Genomic DNA, 22,185 nt, shown 5'->3' with positions numbered 1-22,185 from the left:
GAAATAGCAATTCTCGACTAGAAAATGGAAAAAGGTGGAAAATTGAATCCTAAGACAGCATTCAAACAGTGAGCTGACACTCGAATTATTAGAAAACAAGACTTGCTTCGCCAAATGATAAGTGTAATTAAGCGCCACTTGCGAAAAGCGCCTGTTTATATTTAAAATAGTATTGAGCTCTCAATAAACACCTAAATAGACACGGCCGCGGCTGAGTAAACGAACCCGCCGAACTCTGACGGCACGGGCACTCGCATCCATGCACCGCCGCTCGCTTCCATCACCGCCGCAGAATACTTGACGCCGTCCGCCGCTGCGTCGGCCACTGTGCCGAACACGAACACGGCCTCGCCGTTGCCAACGCCAACCGCCTTCACGCAGGCCTTCATGCCCGGCGGCCCGTCGGCCACGTCCCTCCACGCGCGCGCGGCGCCGTCCCATTCCCGCACGCCGTCCTTCCCGGCCCCGACGGCCCACACCGTCCCGCGCACCGACGCCAGGCACGTCTTCCCGGCCGTGTCGCCGCCGTCGGGGATCACGTCGCCCTCGCTGGTCCACGCGTCGCCTCCGGCGTCGTGGTAGCACTCGGCGGTGCTCCTGAACGCGCCCTGGGCCTCGGTCGGGTATCCGCTGGCGGCGAGGAGGACGCGGCGGCCCGGTGTCGCCACGACCACGAGCTGCGGCTCGTCGCGCTCCTCGGACATGTCCGGGAGCGCGCGCCAGGCGGCGTCGGCCGCGCCCGCGCCCGCGACGCTGTACGCGAAGGCGGAGCGGAGCGCGTTCTTGCACTCGTCGTGGCCGCCGGCGATGTAGACGTTGCCGTCGCCGCCAGCGCACCCAAAGAAGCTCCGGCTGTCCGGCGTCCTCGGGCCGCGCCGCCACGTGCCGGCGGGGACGTCCAGCAACCGGACGTCGCGGGTCGGGCGGAGCGTGTCCGGGTCCCAGCCCCCCACGATGGCGACATGCCGCCCGTCGCCGGCCGCCGCGCACTGCGCGAAGAGCGGGACGGGTCCCCAGCCCTCGTCGTGTCCCTCGACGCGCCGCCACTCGCCGGTGGTGAGGTTCGCCGCCACCAGCGCGCATTCCGGCGTCGACCCCTTCCCGTCGCCGCGCGCGGGCGCGGTCTGGACGAGGAACACGATGTCCTCCGAGGCTCCGGCGGCCCTCCGGCGGCGCCGGAACTCGGCTGAGCCGACGGTGCCGCGCCATCCGCGGCACACGCGGCGCATGCGCCGGTGCGACCGGCTCGGCACCCGCGCCAGGCACTCCATGGCCACGTCGTCGGGCAGCCCCGGGATGAGCTCCCCCTCCAGCCCACCTCTGTCTTCCTCTGCTTCCATCGCCATGGCACGTTCTTGCTTCTTGCCCTTGGAACCGTAGCAGTGGCGTGCTACCGCGGTGGCTGCGTACACATCCTCAACCTCTTGCTCGACGGCGCCCATGGAGAAGCGCAGTGCAGTGCTCAGTGCTGTGCTGTGCACCCCTTTACACGGCTTCTTGTTTCTTGTGTTGTGTGATGTGGGTTTGGCGGGTTTAAGTAGAGGGAGGGTGAGAGTGAGGACAAATTTGGTTTAGGATTTGATGAGTGCTAGGTTGATGTCTTGAGTAAAAGTAGCATCTTTTTTATTATATAATATGTATAAATACAGTTTCTTAGAGAGAGAGAGAGAGAGAAAATAATGGTGGAGTGTTTTTTTTGTTGGATAAGGGAATGAGATGTTCTTGTTTGATTCACAAATTTTCGTTTATGATCACACCTGATTGACGAGACTTTTACTCAAATTGACTGACGATATTTCCAGATTGGACTCGGGTAAATAGACGATTGATGAGGCATATGGATGATGGCCAGTGAAGGGTTTGAGTGCCATTTTTTGCATTATCCAAATAATTAACATTTTATGACGTCCTTTCTTTCCAAGCAGAATCCTTGTGGGGTCTAAATGGGCTTACAGTAAATGAATTTTACGAGGGAAGGTCTCACACTCTCACTATGGCAATGTCACCGGGAAGATTACTCCTCCGGTTTCCTAATTCGTGTAGCTTTCGACAAATGCGCCCTCTCCAGAACATAGCTTTACCTTGATTTTCTACAATAACGTGTGAAAAAGTCAGTAAGTATATTTTTTTTCATTAAAGTACTTTTAAAACTATTTTTTTGTCTTGAAACCAAATGTTCTAGAGTTATTGATGACAAAAATTCTAAAAGTTAGACGTGACACCTTTTTGAAACGTCAAGAATTATGGAACCAAAGGAACACCTCCTTGATACACTATTGCTCTCTACATCTCAAATTATAAGTCATTCTAAGAATCTTAGAGAATCAAACAATCTCAAGTTTGACTAAATTTATATGGTAAGATAATAATATTTATGGTGTCACTATTAGTATCATTACATTGTTCATTAATTATATTTTTATATTATTACCTATTTGATGTTATAAATCTTTGTAATTCTCTCTATAATTTTGGTTAAAGTTGAGATGTTTTGACTTTCCAACATTCTTGGAATGACTTACAATTTGAGATGGAGGGAGTAGAAAAATAGAAATACATGGATGCCCTAAATTTTATTAAGCGACAAAGTCTAGCTGTCAAGGGATATATCATTTCCCTGGTGGTTGTAGAAAACCTCCTCTATATTCCTTGGCGTTGGCGGATGAAATGCAATGCCAAGGAAATGTGCACTTATAGTGTTATTTGGAAATCACTAAGTAAAATAACTATTTTCTTGATATTGTTGTTAACGCTAAGGAAAATAATCATTTCCTTAAATGTTATTATAAAACTCCAAGGAAAAATACCATTTCCTTGGGTGTTTTTCTTAATCGCAAAGGAAAATTAACATTTTCTTCGCTAGTGTTTTGGAATGTCAAGGAAAATTAACTTTTTCTTGGGGGTTATGCAATTTGTTTAGTGGTTGAAGGCCAAGGAAATGGTTGTTAGTATTTAAACATGACAAACTTGTTCTGTCATTATTAATGTTAAGTTTTGTTAAGTTCACTAACACACATAAGAGACTAAACTTGGCTAAGTTCATTTAAACACGTGCATGTCACACATATGACACTAAGCATTATTAAGTTCAATTAAACACATATATACATCACACTTTTGCAGATGTGGTCTTGCTCTAAAAATAGGTGCAACACCGAAAAATTCATAACCTTGTCAAATCATGATGAAGACAACCTTATATAGCACACTTTTTTAAGTAGATGCCGTATGAAAAATATGTTTTAAGTTATTATATTCTGAAATTATTTTTGAAAAAATTAACGATCTTGGATGGATGGCGACCTAACCTAAAGTCTTTGTTTAGGGACTCATATTCATTACAATATTTGCTAAAGTGGATAAAAATATAAATATTGTTCATCACTTGGTCACAAGTGATTTTGGGATGGAGGAATAAGGAAGAATCGCATGAGACCTGCGGTTCCGAGTTCAATGCCCCAAGACCTCAAGAAAATATATATCCTTGACAAAGATTTCCTTCTGTCCTTAGTGATAGTGTCATCGCCCTATTTACCTTATTTACCTTGGCGGTGGCCATTATTTAACGGTTTCCCCTGAAGAAAGATTTACCTCTGCAGTTTTTAATGTTATATAGCACTCCCTTCATCCAAAAATATAAGGCATTCCAAAAATTTTAGAGAATTAAAACATCTTAAGTTTGACTAGAATTATAGAAAAAATCATAAAAATTTATGATTTATAATAGATATATTATGAAAATATAATTAATAAAAAAAATCTAATGATACTTATTTAATATCATAAATATAATTATCTTATCATATAAATTTAGTCAAACTTAAAATATTTTGATTCTCCAAAATTTTTGGAATGCCTTAGAATTTAGGATAGAGGAATACTTCGCAATTTCTGGCCCTCATGGAATTTTTGTTCCGGCGTCGTGATATATTCTATTTTGCACATTCTGATGTATGCATTTGACCAATAATTTATTTTAGAGCATATTTTCATAATCCTTCAAATATAAGATATTTTTGTAGTATTTTGAACATAATATCGACACACGTAAATTTCAATTTTCTAAATGAAATAATGAAAAAGGCGGTAAGCCGGCTAAATAAATAATGACTTCTAGAAGAGTGGGCGGGATTTGCTATGCATGCAGACCCCCTGACCCCTTCAAAGAAGAGTGGGAGACAGCTTGAGCGACGCCTTTGAGCATGCCTTTTTTTTTCGAACAGCCGCTTGCTGCATGCTCCTCCGATCCTCCTCCTCCTCCTCTCTCTCTCCAAGCCTCCCCAAGCGAGATCGGCGCCAAATGGAGGACCCCGGACCCGAAGGATCAAGAACCGAATGCAATGCAATCATGGAGTAGTCAGCTACCTACTAGCGTAAGTTAGCTTAGTTGTTCGTTTGACTGATAAGTCATGACAGCTGCTGACTGATTTATTCTAAAAAAAAATACTGCTGAATGGTTGGTAGATTCCGGCTGATAAGCCCATCTGATCTGCACCACGTGTTCGTTTAGTTGAGAAGCCACTCTCTTTCATAGTTTCTACAATCAGCTCCAGGCAATAAATCTGTTAAAATCGATATGTTGCACAAGTATCAGATCCTCCTCCATTGCATGTGCTTTGGTCATTTCCTATTAATAGCTATTTTTAGGGACTTTTTACGAGACCCCTCTCTAAAAATTAATTAACAGAGGCAACACTTTAAGAGATCTAATGGTCACTTTCAATTGTTCACAAAAATGGCCACTTTGAGAGTCTCGCTGATGAAAATTCATTTAGAGGGAGTACTATTTTTTTTACTTTCTCAATATATAAATGGATCGATCATCTCTGAAGGTTACTAGGCATTTATAAAGGCAATGATACTTGTTTATCGTCTCTACAAATGAAAGGAGTTATCTTCTGGTGTAGTGCTGTTTAGTTAAGTTTTTTTTGGTGGAATATATCCACTCGGGTTTTGATTTTATTGACTTGGCACAGGTGCTTGTATATTTTACAAAATATTACTTTCTTCATTTGAAATTGTAGGTAAAAGCTGACTTACAATCTAAATCTGAGGGATTATCTCTGGATTGCGTAAATCCATAAAAAAAAGTGAGGCTTGTGGATATCTTATGGTGTGAAACGGCATGCAAGAGTCTCAAAAAGAAAGCGAGCGTATTATGGCACTCATAATGCAAGACTCTATCACAGAGCCCAAGACACTTAATTACATATTATTTATGGTATTTTGATGATGTGGCAGCATATTTATTGAAGAAAGAGGTAGAAAAAAAATAAGATTCCAAGTCTTATTTAGACTCCAAGTCCACATTGTTCGAGGTAATAAATAACTTTAGACTCTATGATAGAGTCTGTATTGTGAGTGCCCGTTCTCTACGGCTCCGCCCATAGGTGTCATCATGGCATATTGGCATCTCACTCTGAAACATATTCTCGCTGCTCAATTAGATTTACTAGATTCGTATAAGATGTCGCTGTTGACAAGACAAACACTGCTCGTTTTCCTACAATTATCGAGGCAGGAAACAAATAGTTTTTGGCATGCTCGAGGCAAAAGGACAGCTAAAAATAACGGGGTAAATAAAAGAGAGAAAACATAGAAGACATGAACCGGATCATCCTCCATTTTCTGGTGATAAATAAAAAGGGGAATAGAAATCAAGAGAAGACGCGACGAAACCAGCCGTAAGGTCGCCGCAGTCTTGTCTTGGCTTGATTCCCGACGACTTGACCTGTTGACCCCCGGCATACCGCCGGCCGCCGTGCAGCCTGGAGCACGCACTGCACTGTGACACTGATGCCATCAAAAGGATATAATTTGATATAAGGACTAAAGTTTAATAGGTGTGCTGGGACGACCCATGAGGTGTTTAAGTACTATTAAAAAAATAAATTACAGATTGCATCAGTAATATAATTTTAATAAGACAAATTAATCTATCATTAGTATGTTTTTACTATAGCAACTATAGATTAATTTATCATTAATTATAAACTAATTAGAGTTAAATCTTAGTCCGTGTAATTAAACGGGACCTAAGGCCAGTTTCAATGGACAGTGTCATTTCACATACCAACACGTCATCAAAATTGAGGCCTTGTTTAGTTCCGAAATTTTTATGGATTTCGGTACTGTAGTATTTTCGTTTTTATTTGACAAACATTGTCCAATTATGGAATAACTAGGCTTAAAAGATTCATCTCGTGATTTATAGGTAAACTGTGTAATTAGTTTTATTTTCGTCTATATTTAGTGATCAATGCATGTGCCGCAAAATTCGATGTGACGGAGAATATTGAAAAGTTTTTGGTTTTTGGGGTGAACTAAACAAGGCCTGAAATGAAACCATCTATGAAATAACCCCAGCAATGAAGCATTTCACTTTGTTGTTTCCAAGGCTAAGCAAAGCATTTAATTGCTGCAAAATGATTGAATCACATGCAAGATGGTGAAACGATATGGCACTTAGTCGGAATTTCATCCCGTTTCACCGCGTGGGAAACAACGCCCGCGGAGTTTTACCATAGTGAAACTACTTCCTTCTCTCTCCTCTTTGTTTCATGCAAAAAGTATAGTTTTGCTGAAATAACGCTCTAATAAATGTGCATAATATCGTGGTGAAATCCCCGCTAAAACTGACCTAATACGCAATGCTTGCCCCCCGGACAGCTGACACCACACCACCCGGAGTCCAGCCGGCACGCAGAAGTTAGCCGTATCCGCTCCGTCAGAATCAGAATCCACAGGAGACTAGCTACCGCGACTCCGGCCAAGTCAGCTCTGCTGCTGGGGATCCACTCTCGGAGTCTCGGTTTCAAATTGGCAGAACAGCGAGGAGACGACGAAAATTTGCATCCCAAAAATAAAAACCAGCCTAAATCGCACTTGTAACTAGAACCAAGAGTAACGCACTTTATTTGCTGTCTACGTCCATTTCAAAATTTATGTTGTTCTTTTTTATCATCGAAAGTCAAACTTTTCTAAATCAAGTTTATAGAAATATATATTAACATTAGTAGTATTAAATAAATGCAGTATAAAGACATTTTTATAGTGGATCTAGCTAATGAATCTAACTTATATATAGATGTTGTGCGTTTTTGTAAGGTGGGCCAGTTTGCTATATATTCTATAGTGATTTTGGTGATTGTGATGACAACTCAATCAAAAGTTTAACATGTGTGTCAACAGTGGCGGAACCAGGGGGCTAGCATGGGCAATGCCCCCCAAGCCTAGTCATTTTTTTAAATACCTATGCAAATATTAATATTTATAGTATAAGAAATATCAATTTCACTTTTTTTCAAATATGATGATTTTGGTAAGAAATAATGTAATATTTTTTTAAAAATTTCTTCAAACATATAATTATGTATATTTTATCACACTAAAAAATACAGTCATATTTGTTCGGCTCTCCTTAATCAAACTTGTTGGTTCCGCCACTATGTGTCAAAGTGTGTTGGACATGTTTATTACAGTCATGTAGATGCTGAGGAACAAAATGCCAGCGGATCATATGAAAGATGACCGGAAGACATAAACATTTCATAAGCTCAAACCACGACGAACAAGCTTACCAGATCATCCACCTAGCGAGGACTTTAGCAGTCTGGGAACGGGAATATGACCCATGTTCCCGTTGCCATGTTCTATGTTTTAGGAACGTATACGTTTCAAAAACGTAATTGTTCTCGTTCCCACGTTATAAAATGACACTTTAAATTCCCGTTTCCGTTCCCGTTCCGGAGACAGGGACAGGAATATGGCTGCTATGGCGAGGACATAGGTGCAATAGATCATCTGATGACCACTACAGACATGTGCAGTTAGAAGTGACCAATAGGACGATACGGTGAAGTGGATCTAATCACCTGGTGATGTTGACATAATTTGCAAAGATTAGATACCTCACTAGATGATTCGGTGATGCATTTTTGGGGCCACCAAAATCATCTATGATGTTTGCTTTGCATATTTTATGACCCACCTTCTATGACGACAACCACTTTGTCATTGCAGACAGTCTGTGACATGAAATATGTTGTCATCGTCACAATCTGATTGTCATAGGAGCCTAGATTTTTTGTAGTGGCTAACTTTTGCTTGTTTGTTTGCCGCAGAGATTTGTTCTATCATCCTTGCTGATTTTTGCTTGTTTGTTTGTCGCTCAGATTTGTTTTCCTTATTCTCTTTTACCTCTTGGTATGAGATGCCATATGGGTGGAATATAATACACCACCCATGTCATCAACAATAATCATGGACCAATATATCGCGCGATGGGTCACGTGATTGGAAACCATGCGACCCGTCTTTCTCCTTGTCGGCGCCACCTGCTGGCACCCCTCCTCCACTGCCTTCTTCCTCAAGCATCCACCACCGCGTATGGATTTGGATGCTTGCCTCCCTATCATGGTGTGGTAGGGTTTCGTCAAAGCTTCGCAGCTACGGTCATAGTCGTGTTGCTCTAGCAAAACCCTACCACACTCGTGGCAATCTCCTTCTTCCCGATTCCTCTCCTCCACTATGGCCATGGTTGCCCCCGTCCCAACTTTGGCCTAGTTGCATCCTCCGCCGTCCGCTTCGACAGTGTCACCGTCACCTCCACCTCACCACCGTCTCTCCCATCCCCACCTCAGGGCTTGCCTGCCTCCCCCAACCCTTTTTCCTAAGGCCACTAGAGATGGAGAGAGAGAGAGAGAGAGAGAGAAAACCGGTCACACCGTCACGAAATCGAGTTTGCGAATAATTTCTGTTCCTAGATTTCTTTCTTTAATGTGTTTTGGAATTGACCTCAAAGCTTGGTGACGAAAAGATCATTCTCAACAAAAGTATATATGCGTCCCTTTTTTGTGGCTAGTGATGATCATGTGCTCAAATTAAATGGATAAGAGAACGACTTGGAATCTGGCTCTTACCGTAATTGGACTTGTTTGTACCAAAAAAAAAATGGAAAGGGCATCATGGTGCAAGCTACTCGATCGTGATTTGAAAAGGACGACGACGCATGGGACACAAGAACAACAGAGCACACGCAATATCTAGTGGTCCGGTTTTCGTATCCACATCATATATTACATATAATTTCATGACCAATCTCTTGCTGCCAAAAAAGAATCGACCGGTTTTCGTGTCCACAACATATATTCATGACCAATCTCTTAACTGCCAAAAAGATCGGACGAAGGACAAGTTTCTAGAAGCAAGCACACACGGTCACATGGTGTGACTCGTGAGATGAGCACTTGCGCAGCGCATTCTGCCCAGACCCAGATGGTGGTGTTCCTGTCTTTTGCAAAAATTTTGGGACCATGTTTCCTCCCCTTCATCGACAGCTATTGTTGCTGCCTAGCTAGATCGCGCCAAAATTTTTTTTTTTATTTTTGGCAGCCTTTTGTACGTGATGAGCTTGCCAAAACTTGTTGATTTGTTTGTTGCCTTGATAATCATGCCACCTAGAACGGCAGACAAATTGCCATGATTTGTTGCTTGTTGTCGTGCTCTCACCTGTATCTGCACAGTGCAGTGATCGCGGCAGCCTCGTTCGCTTGAGCTTATCAGCTGAATTATCAACGGTACTTTCTGCCACGACTTATCAACCAACGAATAAGAGGCTATTATTCACTTCTATGCACAACAGGCGCATGCAATTTTCCCTGCTATTTAGGCCTTGTTTAATTCCAATTTTTTTTTGGTTTCGAATACTGTTGCACTTTCGTTTTTATTTAGTAGTTATTATCTAATCATAGACTAACTAAACTCAAAAGATCCATCTTGCGATTTACCGGCAAATTGTGCAATTAGTTTTGTTTTCGTCTATATTTAATGCTCCATACATGTGTCGCAAGATTCTTTGTGATGGGAATCTTGAAAATTTTTTGGTTTTTGGGTGGCCCTGTTTAGTTCTCAAAAAAATTACAAAATTTTTCAGATTCTCTGTCACATCGAATCTTGCGGCACATGCATGGAGCATTAAATATAAATTAAAAATAACTAATTGCACAGTTTATCTGTAATTTACAATACGGATCTTTTGAGTCTAGTTAATCTATGATTGGATAATATTTATCAAATACAAATGATAATACTATAGTGTTTATTTTGCAAAATTTTTTAAGAACTAAACAAGGCCTTATTCGGCCTTATTCACTTCTAGGAGGACTCCGTAATGTGCCTACCGACAAACTGCTACCACCATAGTAGGAGTATATGCCTACGTATGAATATGACGAAATGCTACGGATTCCTAGCTGCTCTTCTAGAACAGTATCAGTATTGACGTAAAGCGCCTGCACGCGTGCGATCACAAATCTTGAGATGAGATGGAATTATTGGGCTCCCGCCGCGCTCCTCCAAGACCAAGACCAAGACCAAGAGTTGTTCTCGATCAGATGCCAGCATCATCTTGCACACGCATGCTGGAGCATGCAGGACGTACGCCGCATACACCCTACTCCTAGATATTTCACAGGTGCAGCCGCTTCGTTTCGCTCATCGACCGTTCCAACACATCCGATCCATGACACCAATCAAATCAAATCGTAAAAAGGGAAGGCAACAAGATGGTGGTGGTGTCTGGGCCACAGCCTTCTAGAAGCCATCATAGCAAGTTAGCAACAGTGCACCTGCCACTGCCACAGCTCGGTGGCCTGCAGAAGCGAACAGGCCAGTTTTGGGCTGAGACAACTTTTTTTTTTCTCACTCACTCTCTCCCCGTAGTCCCAACAAAAATTTATTCTCGTTACCGCAAAGTCAATTAAGTTTGATTATAAATATATATAATTATATTAATATTTATCGTTCGCAAAAAAAAAATTATATTAATATTTATGACATGCAATAAGTACCATTACACTAAAGCATAGAATATAATTTTATAATAAATATATTTTAAAATATAAATATTTATACCCTTTTCTATAATCTTGATTAAATTTGAGAATCTTTGACTTCTCTAGATTAAGATTTATATTTTTTAGGACGGAGGTAGTAACAAGCTAAGACAAGCATTTTGCTAGTTTTTTTTATATAAAGAACGTATTTATTAATATTTTAAAATACTTGGAGTTAATACCATTATTCTTAGAATGCTCTTGACCTCTGTAGGGAAAAAACACAGTCAATCAACAAAAGAAAATTATAAAGTAGTCAGACACACTAGCTATCAATCCGTAGATTAAGAGTTTGTTTGGTTTCCCTTGCTAAATTTTAGTCAACTAAACTTTAGTTATTTTAGTAGTTAAATATCTAAACACAATGACTAAACAAAAGCTAAAATACTTTAGTCCTACTAGTCGTCTAATAGTAGCTAAAATAGTTTAGCTAGCTAAAATTTAGCAAGGGGAACTAAACACGCCCTTGGCCCTAACGTCAAGAAGCTTTTATCCCCATGTATATAATTTAGTCAGAAAGCTTTTATTCCTATAAAACACATAGTAGATAGATGGAATCAACAAGGCTTAGTTTCTCAGATTTTCAATTCCATGGAAACACAGGACCAACAATGATATCCATCACTAGAAGTAGTATTTTTTTCTCGTTCGTATCCATGCTGCTGAACATTTTGGAGTCACCTTGCTCTGTTTTGAAGAGCATTGCTTCTCAACAAGATGGTCTACTAATTTGCTGACGAAGATACCAAGGTTCTATTCGCTTGAGTTTATCAGCCGAATCTGCTAGCTATTCAGCAGTATTTTTCTCTCATAATAAATCAATGAACAGTATTAGCAGCCATGAATTTTTAGACAAAGCGACAATCACAATGTTGATGCAAGCACACACAATTTGTTACGTCACTGTTGGGGACAAGATCCCCACCACAGCCAACTCGAGTCATTCTTACAACTAAACGTGACATTGAGCGCTCTATTAGCTCTTATTGCAGATATGTGATCCATGACAATGTAAAAGATGATCTAAGTACAACATTATTTAAAAGATTTCAGAATGTCATCTAGTTATCACAAAAAAACATATCTATTTTCCTTCGAATGTATAAGCTTAGTAACAAATAACACGTGGCTGGAGGCTTGAACCTCTTGACACCATATGGAACAGTGCTGCCACATGACAAAACAGGATCAGGGGAGGAAGGGAAAGAGTAAAGAGGCTTTTACATGTATGCCATTATAAAAGTTGGTAATTATCTATAAGTCATTAAAAAAAATTGAGCTCTTATAGGTGCCACTGCTCTAAACTCTTTTATCCTCTACGCCACTTCCGTCAGATTTGACTCTAACAGTGTTAAATTGCAGGTATAAAAAGTCAAAAATACCCTCATGTCTAAATATCCAATTATTTTTTTGAGCATCTTAACGATCTCAAATAAAAAAAATTCAAAACTAGAAAGTCGTAAATCTCGTCAAGATCTACAATATTTATATAAAAAATATTTTTATTTGTTTTTGTATAAAAAAATATTTTTTTTGTTTTTGTATAAAAAATATTTTTTTCTAAGACATATTAATCATATCTTTTTTTGTATGGAATTCAATGAAGATAATTTTTATACAAAACTTATAGATATTGTCGAGATCTATAACTTTGTAGTTCTGAGTTTTTTCACTTGAGGTCATTAAGATGCTCAAAAAAATCAATTACATATTCAGCCTTGAGGATATTTTTGACTTTTCACGCTCGCGGTTTGACACCATTAGAGCCAAATCTGACGAAAATGGCATGAAGGGTAAAAGAGTTTAGAGCAGTGGCACCTATGAGAGCTCAATTTTTTAATGACTTATAGGTAATAACCAACTTTTATAATGACATACATGTAGAAGTCTCAAGAGTAAAATGTGTCGCTGTTAGCTTGGTCCAACACCATCTCTCGAGTGTGCTGAAACTGAAATATTAGAGCCTCAGTTTCTGAATCAAGCAAACAAAGGATTAACAAACGGTACTCTGTTCTGACTGTGTTCTAAGTCAGTCTTTTCTAAATTTTGACCAAGTTTTTCAAAAAAAAAAATCTATTATACTGATCTGATATGTTCTTAGAGCTTGGTGTATTTTTAAAAAATGTCATAGTTAAAACAAGTTTATAATTTGAAATGGAAGGAGTGAAACCGAACAAGAAAATGGTTTGTGAGTCCCTGTTTGGTGTTTCCCCACCAACTTCCGCGAAAAGGCAACACGCACGGTTCAAATTAAGATGATATATATAGCTAAAGCCGAAGCATCAGACATTCGAACTAATCCATTTCGCCAACTTTAGTGGCTTACATATTTACACGAGTCTACAAGAACCATATTCCTTCACCTAATTAACTACGACTTTCAATTATATTCGTCCAAAGAAATAATAAGTTACCAAAAAGGAAAGATCATTTTTTTATTCTGTTCTGATGATAATCTCTGACAAAGTACAGTGACCAAATGTTGAGAGTTCAGACGATGGTGCAGGCGTTGGGGTTCTCCTCGCTGAAGATGGTGGTGAGGCGGCCGTTGGCGTCGGTGGCGATGCTGTAGATGCCCTCGCGCACCGGCGTCGGGTAGTACCACCTGTACTCGCTGGAGAAGTACTCTGGCCGCCTCGGCGTCCCCAGCATCTCCCACCGCGGCAGCGGCGACGGCGCGTACCGGCCGTACCCGTAAGCGTATCCGTGGTGGCCGCCGTGTGCCGGTGGCGCCGGGGAGTACGACGGATCGGCCGCCGGTGGGCCGTGGTGGTAGGTGGCGCTGGCCGCACTGCCTCCGCTTGCCGCCGTGGCGTTGTCGTGCGGCGGCACCGGCGCCCCTGAAGGCGTGAACCGGACCTGCTTCTTCTTCTTCTTCTTCTTGGGCTTGCGTGGTGGCATGCCGGGGCCGGCGCGTTGCTGGGCAGGGGCGCCCGCCGGTGCAAAAGACGGCGTGCCCGGCGGCAGGGTCGTCGTCGTCGTCGTTGCGTGCGCTCGCGGTGGATGTGCATCCGGATGGTCGGCGTGGGCGCGGGCGGCGTTGGTGCCGGTGGTGGTGGCCAAGGTGACGGTGCGCGCAGCTGTTGGGCGCACGTAGCATGTCTGCGCGGGAGCGTACGCCATGGCGTAGTCCATTCCCATCCTCTCGTCGTACCTCACGCGCCCTTCTCTTCCTACTAGTAGCAGACAAGAGGATAAAGACATAATGAACTTGAATTTGAAAGGTTATTGGCAGATCAAGGAAGATCGATGTAAAGAATCAGTCGTGCAAGCAGGAACATGTGTTGTTTTCCCCAAAGGACGAACAAAGAAGCAAAATTGTACGAGCAAAATCGAATACGATGATGATCATCCAAACGATGACCAGGAATTCAGAATTCAATGAAAGATGCATAGCTCTTCTACTGTCGAACTCAAAACTAAAAGAGTGTTAAGGAGGTACCGTTGCACTTCATGATAAATCTCGATATCATCCTGCCAAAGGGAGCGCAGGAGGAGCAGCCCATCCCCCTCTCCGCCGCCGCCGCCAACTCCTTCTCCCTCGCCCGCACATCTGCATGATATACCATCTGTGGATACATGTCTATACTAGGTGCACCTGTCTGTCTGAACCCTGAAGAAGTCGATCAAGAACTACTGCAGCTTCTACTCAGACATCATTGATCAACACGTCGTCACCTCTCCATGGCATGTAGCTAGCTGATCCCCTAGCTAGCTAAATCTCACTAACAACGAAGTCAGCTGCGCTGCAAAACCAGTGATCTTTTAAGCAAGGGCGACGACAGTCTTGGAGAGCTAGCTAGGTTGGTTGGGTTTGGGTTTGGAGCGCGATAAAGGGCAACTAGAGCAAGCTATCTAGTGAGAATCGAATAACGATGGTGTACTGGTCTCTCCTACTCGGCTCCTTCCTGAATGGTTCTTTGTTGGCTGCTAAGCTAGGGTCTAGATATGCAATGCAATACAATGCAATGCATTGCGATTGTTGCGTCCGTCCATGGGATGGGATGAGACTATGGGAGGAGCTCCTGGGAGTGACAGACGGACATACAGGAGGAGCATCTCAGCTACCAAGAAACGTAAAGCGTGCGTGGTCCTTGTGTTTGGTGTGTGTACGCAGGGTTTGATGCATGATGAGCAGAAGACGGCAGATTGGTGAGTGAGTGAGTGGAGTCAGAATATATGCGGCGGGAGAAACTTCAATTCATATACTTGAAAAGCACCTTTTGCATGGGATGCTTGTTGCTCTGTTCGGGTCTTGGAAAGAGGAGTGGCATGTATAAAGATCGATCTGCCTCTGGAGGGTCCGTGTTGTTGATATTTTGTACAATAGTTTTTTTTTACTTTGCGTGACCTTTTCATTCGATCAATAATTTCTTCTAGGTATATTCACGAAGTCCTTTGAGTTTTTACAACTTTTTGCAGGCATTTTTCAATACAATTCTACATATATATCTTATTATTACTGGGTTTCAAACTAAGCAAATTAAAAAGTTATGTTTTGTAGTTTTGAAATTTTGACTAAATCTTGTCAAAACGACATGCTTTCATGACCAGATGTAGTGTAGAATAGGATATGAGCATCCTATTGTGGTTTTAGTGATAATCACTGATGGTATATATATAGTCCGATATATTTCAAGATGTATTGAGTTCTGTGGTAACGCAGGACACATATTGCTTGTATTCTTAAAGTCCTTTGAGTTTACAAGCTTTAGAGCAAGTATTTTCCAATACAATTAATTCTACATATGTACTGTAACTTACTGGTTTTTGAACTAAGCAATTTAAATGTTATGCTTTGTAGTTTTGAAATGGAACTGATTCTTGTCTGAACGACATGCTTTTATTATGGCCAGATGTAGTATAGAATAAGATATGAGCATCCTATTGTGGTATTTTTAGTGTTGATGTATATTGTAGTTATAGACTTTACTAGGGACTGAACTGTAAAAAGAATAGAAATAAATAAAGAAGGTCAGAAAGGGGATCGTGAGTTCCCCAGAAGCTTCCCCATCTCAATGGCTTCTCTCTCCTTTCAACCCTGAACACCAAATCTCTCCAATCCACAACATGGTACCAGAGCGGGTTCATCTGGAGTGAAACTGCCTCATTTTGCTGATTTCTTGTGGTGCTGTGGTGCTGTGTCGCCAGGATTTGTGGGCGCGCATTCAGTGTCTTGGAAGATTGAGAAACGGTGCTATGTCACCAAGTTTGATTTGCATCAGAGGCTAGCTAACGGTGCTTCACTTCTTATATCAAGGTCTGTGATTTATTCCATGTGCATCTGGATGCTTACATGTTGTCTGCATAAAAAAGGCCAAATCTTCAGTTCGTCCCCTTCTTGCTAGCTGCGTGATTTAAGTGGCCTTTGTACTAGTTCTTTCAGCCATAAGGCATTAGAAAATCATGGAAGATCCGAATAAAGAAAAATCAGGGGACTCTAGTATTGATAAGATGTATGAAATTTTTTCAAAATTGTTTGAGCAGCAGCAACAATCAAAGCCAGTCCTTGAGATAGTCAAGTACACACTGGAGCCTAATCCAGTTAGATTATCAGGACCGGGAAATTACATTAGCTGGGCACGGAATGCCAATTTAATCTTGAGTGCCAATGATTATGATTACTTGCTGGTTGCCAGTGAAGATAAATTGGAGAAAGGTAGTTCTAACAGAAAACATATCAATGATAAAGTGTTAGTGTGGTTGTTGGGAAGTATGGAACCACAAATCAGAGAACAGGTGGAAAACTTTAATACTGTGCATGAGGTTTGGTCATCTTTACAGAAGCAATTTGCTGGGAAGACAAATAAGATGCATGCCACACGTATCATGCATGAATTGACGAACTTGAAGCAAGGTTCAAGATCTGTGACTGAGTATGCAGGGGAAGTAAAGAAACTATATAGAGAACTACACTACTATCATCCTTTTGAGCCTGTTGATAAGAATGACTTGGCAGTTCACCATACTTGGTTTGAATCATTTGTGAGCAAGCTCTTTCTTGATGGCCTCAACCAAGAATTAGATCTCCGTCGTCAGCTGATCTTTTCTAAGCCTGAATGGCCTAGTCTTGATGATATTATTTCCAGTGTGATTGAGGAGGAAACTCGTTTAGCTCAGCCCAAGGAAGATGATCATAAGGGTGCAGATGCACGTGCAGCGTTGTCCATGCAATCTCATCGTATCCAAAATTCCTTTAGTAAGGAGGATAAAAATAAAATGTTTTGTACTCATTGTAAGAAGAAAAGGCATACAGAGGACATGTGTTTTGAGCTGCATGGCTATCCACCATGGTGGGAGAAAGGGAAACCTCAGCCAGGGGGAGCTCGAGGTTCAACTAAAAGACAAGCTAATCACACTACAACTACAAGGGAGCTACCAGTGGTAGATATGCAAGCTCTTGAGGAGTTTAAATCCAATCTTAAGCTCTTAGAAGACTCGTCTTCCTCCCACACTTCCTCAAAGGCTCATTCTAGTCTTAATGTTATCGCTCAAGGTATGAAACCACATCGAACCCAATCTAAATTATGGATAATTGATACTGGAGCAACAAACCATATGACAGGAGCCTCCAACTTGTTTACCTCTTACACACCCTCCTCAGGTAAGGACAAAGTTCGTGTGGCTGATGGTTCCATGGCACCTATCACAGGACATGGAACTATTCGGTGTACTAAGACATTGTCCTTATCTCCGGTTCTACATGTCCCTAAATTTCCTGTTAATCTTTTATCTGTTAGCTCCATCACTAAAAGCCTAAATTGTAAATGTTGGTTTGATCCTACCTGTTGTGCTTTTCAGGAGCTTGGGACAGGGAGACTGCTTGGGACTGGGACCATGCATGATGGACTCTACTACCTTGATGAAGGGGGTGATGAAATTGCTCTTGCAACTTGCATGTCGCCCAGCCAAGAATTGCTACTCTACCATCAAAGGCTTGGTCATCTCTCTTTTGCTGCTTTGTCTCGTATTTATCCCTCTCTTTTTAAATTATGTCCTAGGGATTCCCTTGTATGTGATGTATGTGAATTAGCAAAACATACAAGGGGAACCTATCCTAGTAGGGGTTTGCGAAGTCACAAACCATTTGAAATGATACATTCTGATGTGTGGGGGGCCTGTGAGGTTTATTCTGTCTCTGGCCATAGGTGGTTTGTCACTTTCATTGATGATTTTAGTCGTTACACTTGGCTCTATCTATTGAAGCACAAAAGTGATGTGTTCTCTGTTTTCAAAGATTTATGTGCTCTCATTCATAATCAGTTTGGGGCAACTATAAAAATCTTGCGTTCTGACAATGGCACTGAATATATTAACACTGAGTTTGGACAGTTCCTTGCTGCACATGGCATTGAACACCAAACTACGTGTGTTAACACACCAGAGCAAAATGGCGTTGCAGAACGTAAGAATAGACATTTACTTGAAGTTGCTCGTTGTCTCATGTTTACCATGAATGTTCCTAAATTTCTTTGGGGAGAGGCAATAAAAACTGCAACATATCTGATAAATCGTATGCCTCTCCGTATTTTGGAATTTTAGACTCCTTCTCAGCTTCTATTGAACTCAAATGATTTTGTTGTTCCTCCTAAGGTTTTTGGTTGTGTTTGTTTTGTACACGACTATCGAAATTCTGTAGGGAAATTAGATCCTCGTGCTATCAAATGTGTCTTTGTGGGATACTCTCCATCTCAGAAGGGTTATCGTTGCTGGTGTCCCTCTGAACGTCGATTTTTTGTTAGTATGGATGTTACATTTCGTGAGCATGAATCTTATTATCTTGCATCCCCAATAGACACTAGAATTTCTCTAACACCACCTGGAGTAGGACAAGAGGGGGAGAGTGTTGGTGGAGATACTCCCACAGGATCAATTCTTGTTCCTACTCCAGGCTCAATTCTTGCCCCTACTCCAAATGTTTCTTTACATGAAATTAATATTTCTAGTCATGGGGACATGCAAGATGTAACAGGAAATTCATCATCACCTTCACAGGATGTGGAGCTCGATATGCATGGGTACCCAAGTACTGACCACTCTCCTGATCCTATTGCTCCTACTAGTGCTACAGGTCAGAGTGATAACCAATTTTCTACATCTGTTCCTCAAGATGAATTACCCATTGCTTTGAGAAAACCAACGAGAAATTTAAATGTTCCTTCACACCTAAAAGACTATGTTGGTTACAAACATAACATAGCCAACTTTATCTCTTACAAATATTGTAGCCCATCCTTTCATAGCTTTATCACTTCTCTAGACACTACATCTGTACCAAAAAATTGGAAGGCAGCTTTAGAGGATTCAAAGTGGAGGGAAGCGATGCTTGAAGAGATGAGAGCTTTGGAAAAGAACAAAACTTGGGAGCTTGTGGATCTACCACAAGGTAAGCAACCTGTAGGTTGTAAGTGGGTCTTTACCATTAAGCATACCCCAGAAGGTAAAGTGGATAGGTACAAGGCACGTTTGGTGGCAAAAGGATATACCCAAACATACGGAATTGACTACGAGGAGACATTTGCACCAGTAGCAAAAATGAATTCAGTTAGAACACTCATCTCATGTGCAGCTAACTTAAATTGGGAAATTTATCAGATGGATGTAAAAAATGCATTTCTTCATGGTGATCTTCATGAAGAAGTCTATATGCAGATCCCACCTGGCTTTGAGACGAGTTGTACTGCTAAGAAGGTACTTCGTCTGCGACGTTCCTTGTATGGACTAAAGCAATCACCCAGAGCTTGGTTCGATAGGTTTCGACAGGCTATGATGAAATTTGGCTATAACCAAAGCAATGCAGATCACACCATGTTCTACAAGCGCATCATGGGTAAGGTTATTGTCCTGATTGTTTATGTTGATGACATAGTGATTACTGGAGATGATGTTGATGAAATTAACCACTTGAAAAGTCACCTTGCACAAGAATTTGAAGTTAAGGACCCAGGACATTTGCGATATTTCCTTGGGATCGAAGTATCCAGAGGAACCAAAGGTATTTTCCTATCCCAACGAAAATATGTTTTGGACCTTTTACAAGAGGCAGGTATGATTGGATGTCGTCCAGCCATGACTCCAATTGAGCAAAACCTTCGTCTCATAAGTGATTCTGGAAAACCTGTGGATCGTGAATGCTATCAAAGATTAGTTGGTAAACTCATCTACCTGTCTCACACTCGACCAGACATTGCATTTGCTGTAAGTGCAGTGAGCCAATTTATGCATGATCCAAGATCATCCCATATGGATGCTGTTACTAGAATCCTTCGCTATCTAAAGGGTTGTCCTGGAAAGGGTTTATTATATAGTCCCCAAGGAAGTCTTCAGGTTGAATGTTATACTGATGCTGATTGGGCAGGCTCGCTGGATGATAGAAGATCAACTTCTGGGTATTGCACATTTGTTGGTGGAAATCTAGTCTCATGGCGTAGCAAAAAACAAACTGTTGTGGCTAGATCCACAGCAGAGGCTGAATTTCGATCTATGGCACATGGTGTGTGTGAAGTGTTGTGGTTACGGATTCTTCTCACAGAATTGGGGCTCTTCAAAGACTCACCATTGATGTTATATTGTGATAATAAAGCTGCTATAGATATTGCAAATAACCCAGTGCAACATGATAGAACCAAGCATGTAGAGATTGATCGGCATTTTATCAAAGAGAAATTAGATAGAGGGATAATATGTATGCCATATGTAAGTTCATCTAGTCAAGTAGCAGATATACTTACAAAAGGTCTTCCTGAGAAAACATTTTCCATATTTTGTAGCAAGATGGGTCTTTATGATGTATTTGCCCCATCTTGAGGGGGAGTGTTGATGTATATTGTAGTTATAGACTTTACTAGGGACTGAACTGTAAAAAGAATAGAAATAAATAAAGAAGGTCAGGAAGGGGATCGTGAGTTCCCCAGAAGCTTCCCCATCTCAATGGCTTCTCTCTCCTTCCAACCCTGAACACCAAATCTCTCCAATCCACAACATTTAGTGATAATGATGATAACTCAATCACTAGAACTAACGTGTGTACTAATATGTGTTAGAATCATGTCCACTTAGATTTTACGGATGTAAAGAAACAAAACGACTTAAGAGGTCGACAAGAATATTACAAGTTGGCTTCACTGGATGGATGGTCCAACGGTGTACATTTGAATGCTCTAGATGAATGGGCGACATGCCCAGTGCTCGAGAGAACAGAGGCCTTGTTAGATGAATGAGTTGAAATTACTATCGGTCCAGCAGGCAGGAACAATAGCTATGGACAGACAATTGATAGAGAGGAAGGGTCTAAAGAATATTTCCCACCAGAGGATATGTCGGAAAATTGAAGTGGGGTTGCGGATAGTCCGATGACCACTGGCAAGGATACAACTACGAAGTTTAATTACATTCATCGGATCATCGGACGGATGGAGAAGAGGAAGAACCAACGACAATCCGATGCGGTATAAAGGCACATGAGACAATCCAAATCGACGCACTGAATGGTCTGACGGTGGTGAACTTGAGCACTAGACGAAGCATCATCGGACTATTTCTAGCCAACATCGAGTTCTTCAACCGTTAGAAGGCATTGGACGATCACATGGTGACCAAAATATGAGTAGTAAATCATCCACACAGAAAAGTTGCATCTTGTTTCAAATGGCTATTTGAGATGGATGGGCTATATCCTATCCTATCCTATCCTAGCCTGTACTTTTATAAAGCAAAACCCCACTAGTAATTTTTCTTAGGCCTTGTTTAGTTCTAAAAAATTTTGCAAAATTTTTCAAGATACTCCATCATATCGAATCTTTAGACGTATGCATGAAGTATTAAATATAGATGAAAATAAAAACTAATTACACAGTTTGGTCGGAATTGACGAGACGAATCTTTTGAGCCTAGTTAGTACATGATTGGACAATATTTATCAAATACAAATGAAATTGGTACTATTTACATTTTGCAAAATATTTTGCAAGTAAACAAGACCTTAATATGCAAGGTGTCGTCCCACCCCAGCAATCCACTATCAATTGCAATCAAAATTCACTACCACGAGCAATTATGATATCCATGTCACACATCATCCACTAACATATACTTAGTTGTCCACATCAGCATGTCACGCTATCCACTAACATTACTTATTAGTTTATAATGGTTAATGTCTTCTTAAGAATTGTATGAATAGTTAAATTTTATTTCAAATCAGTAGCTGCCACAATAACACGTGGAGTATTCTTCGGTATATATACTTAATCCCACCGGCTATTAATTTGGAGGTTGTTGCAGTGCCTAA

At 41.3% G+C, this 22,185-nt stretch overlaps 2 protein-coding genes across 3 annotated transcripts; both read right to left on the bottom strand.

Moving 5' to 3' along the window:
• On the bottom strand, window positions 89-1,521 carry LOC8068910 (F-box/kelch-repeat protein At2g44130). Its single transcript, XM_002452252.2, has one exon. It carries the CDS (start codon window positions 1,440-1,442, stop codon window positions 192-194), a length of 1,251 nt encoding a protein of 416 aa, XP_002452297.1. The 5' UTR covers window positions 1,443-1,521; the 3' UTR covers window positions 89-191.
• LOC8068909 (vacuolar protein-sorting protein BRO1) lies at window positions 13,140-15,017 on the bottom strand. 2 transcript variants are annotated; one of them, XM_002452251.2, is made up of 2 exons: window positions 14,338-15,017; window positions 13,140-14,071 (listed from the first exon to the last, which is right to left on the bottom strand). In XM_002452251.2, exons 1-2 carry the CDS (start codon window positions 14,474-14,476, stop codon window positions 13,386-13,388), a joined length of 825 nt encoding a protein of 274 aa, XP_002452296.1. In that variant the 5' UTR covers window positions 14,477-15,017; the 3' UTR covers window positions 13,140-13,385. The 2 variants fall into 2 exon arrangements, with proteins under 2 accessions (XP_002452296.1, XP_021314332.1); XM_021458657.1 differs by having other exon boundaries at window positions 13,140-14,068.

The sequence above is a fragment of the Sorghum bicolor genome, chromosome 4 (genome assembly GCF_000003195.3).
Source record: "Sorghum bicolor cultivar BTx623 chromosome 4, Sorghum_bicolor_NCBIv3, whole genome shotgun sequence".
Classification (NCBI taxonomy): Eukaryota; Viridiplantae; Streptophyta; class Magnoliopsida; order Poales; family Poaceae; genus Sorghum; species Sorghum bicolor.
Note: the sequence above shows the minus strand (reverse complement) of the source record. Positions and strands in the feature narration are given on the sequence as shown.

Excerpts from the sequence above, each read along its gene's own strand:
- LOC8068910 (XM_002452252.2), bottom strand. The coding sequence starts at position 1,442 with ATGGGCGCCGTCGAGCAAGAGGTTGAGGATGTGTACGCAGCCACCGCG.
- LOC8068909 (XM_002452251.2), bottom strand. The coding sequence starts at position 14,476 with ATGTATCCACAGATGGTATATCATGCAGATGTGCGGGCGAGGGAGAAG. Across the intron at positions 14,072-14,337 it reads ATTTATCATGAAGTGCAACG|TAGGAAGAGAAGGGCGCGTG; the intron begins GTACCTCCTTAA and ends GTCTGCTACTAG.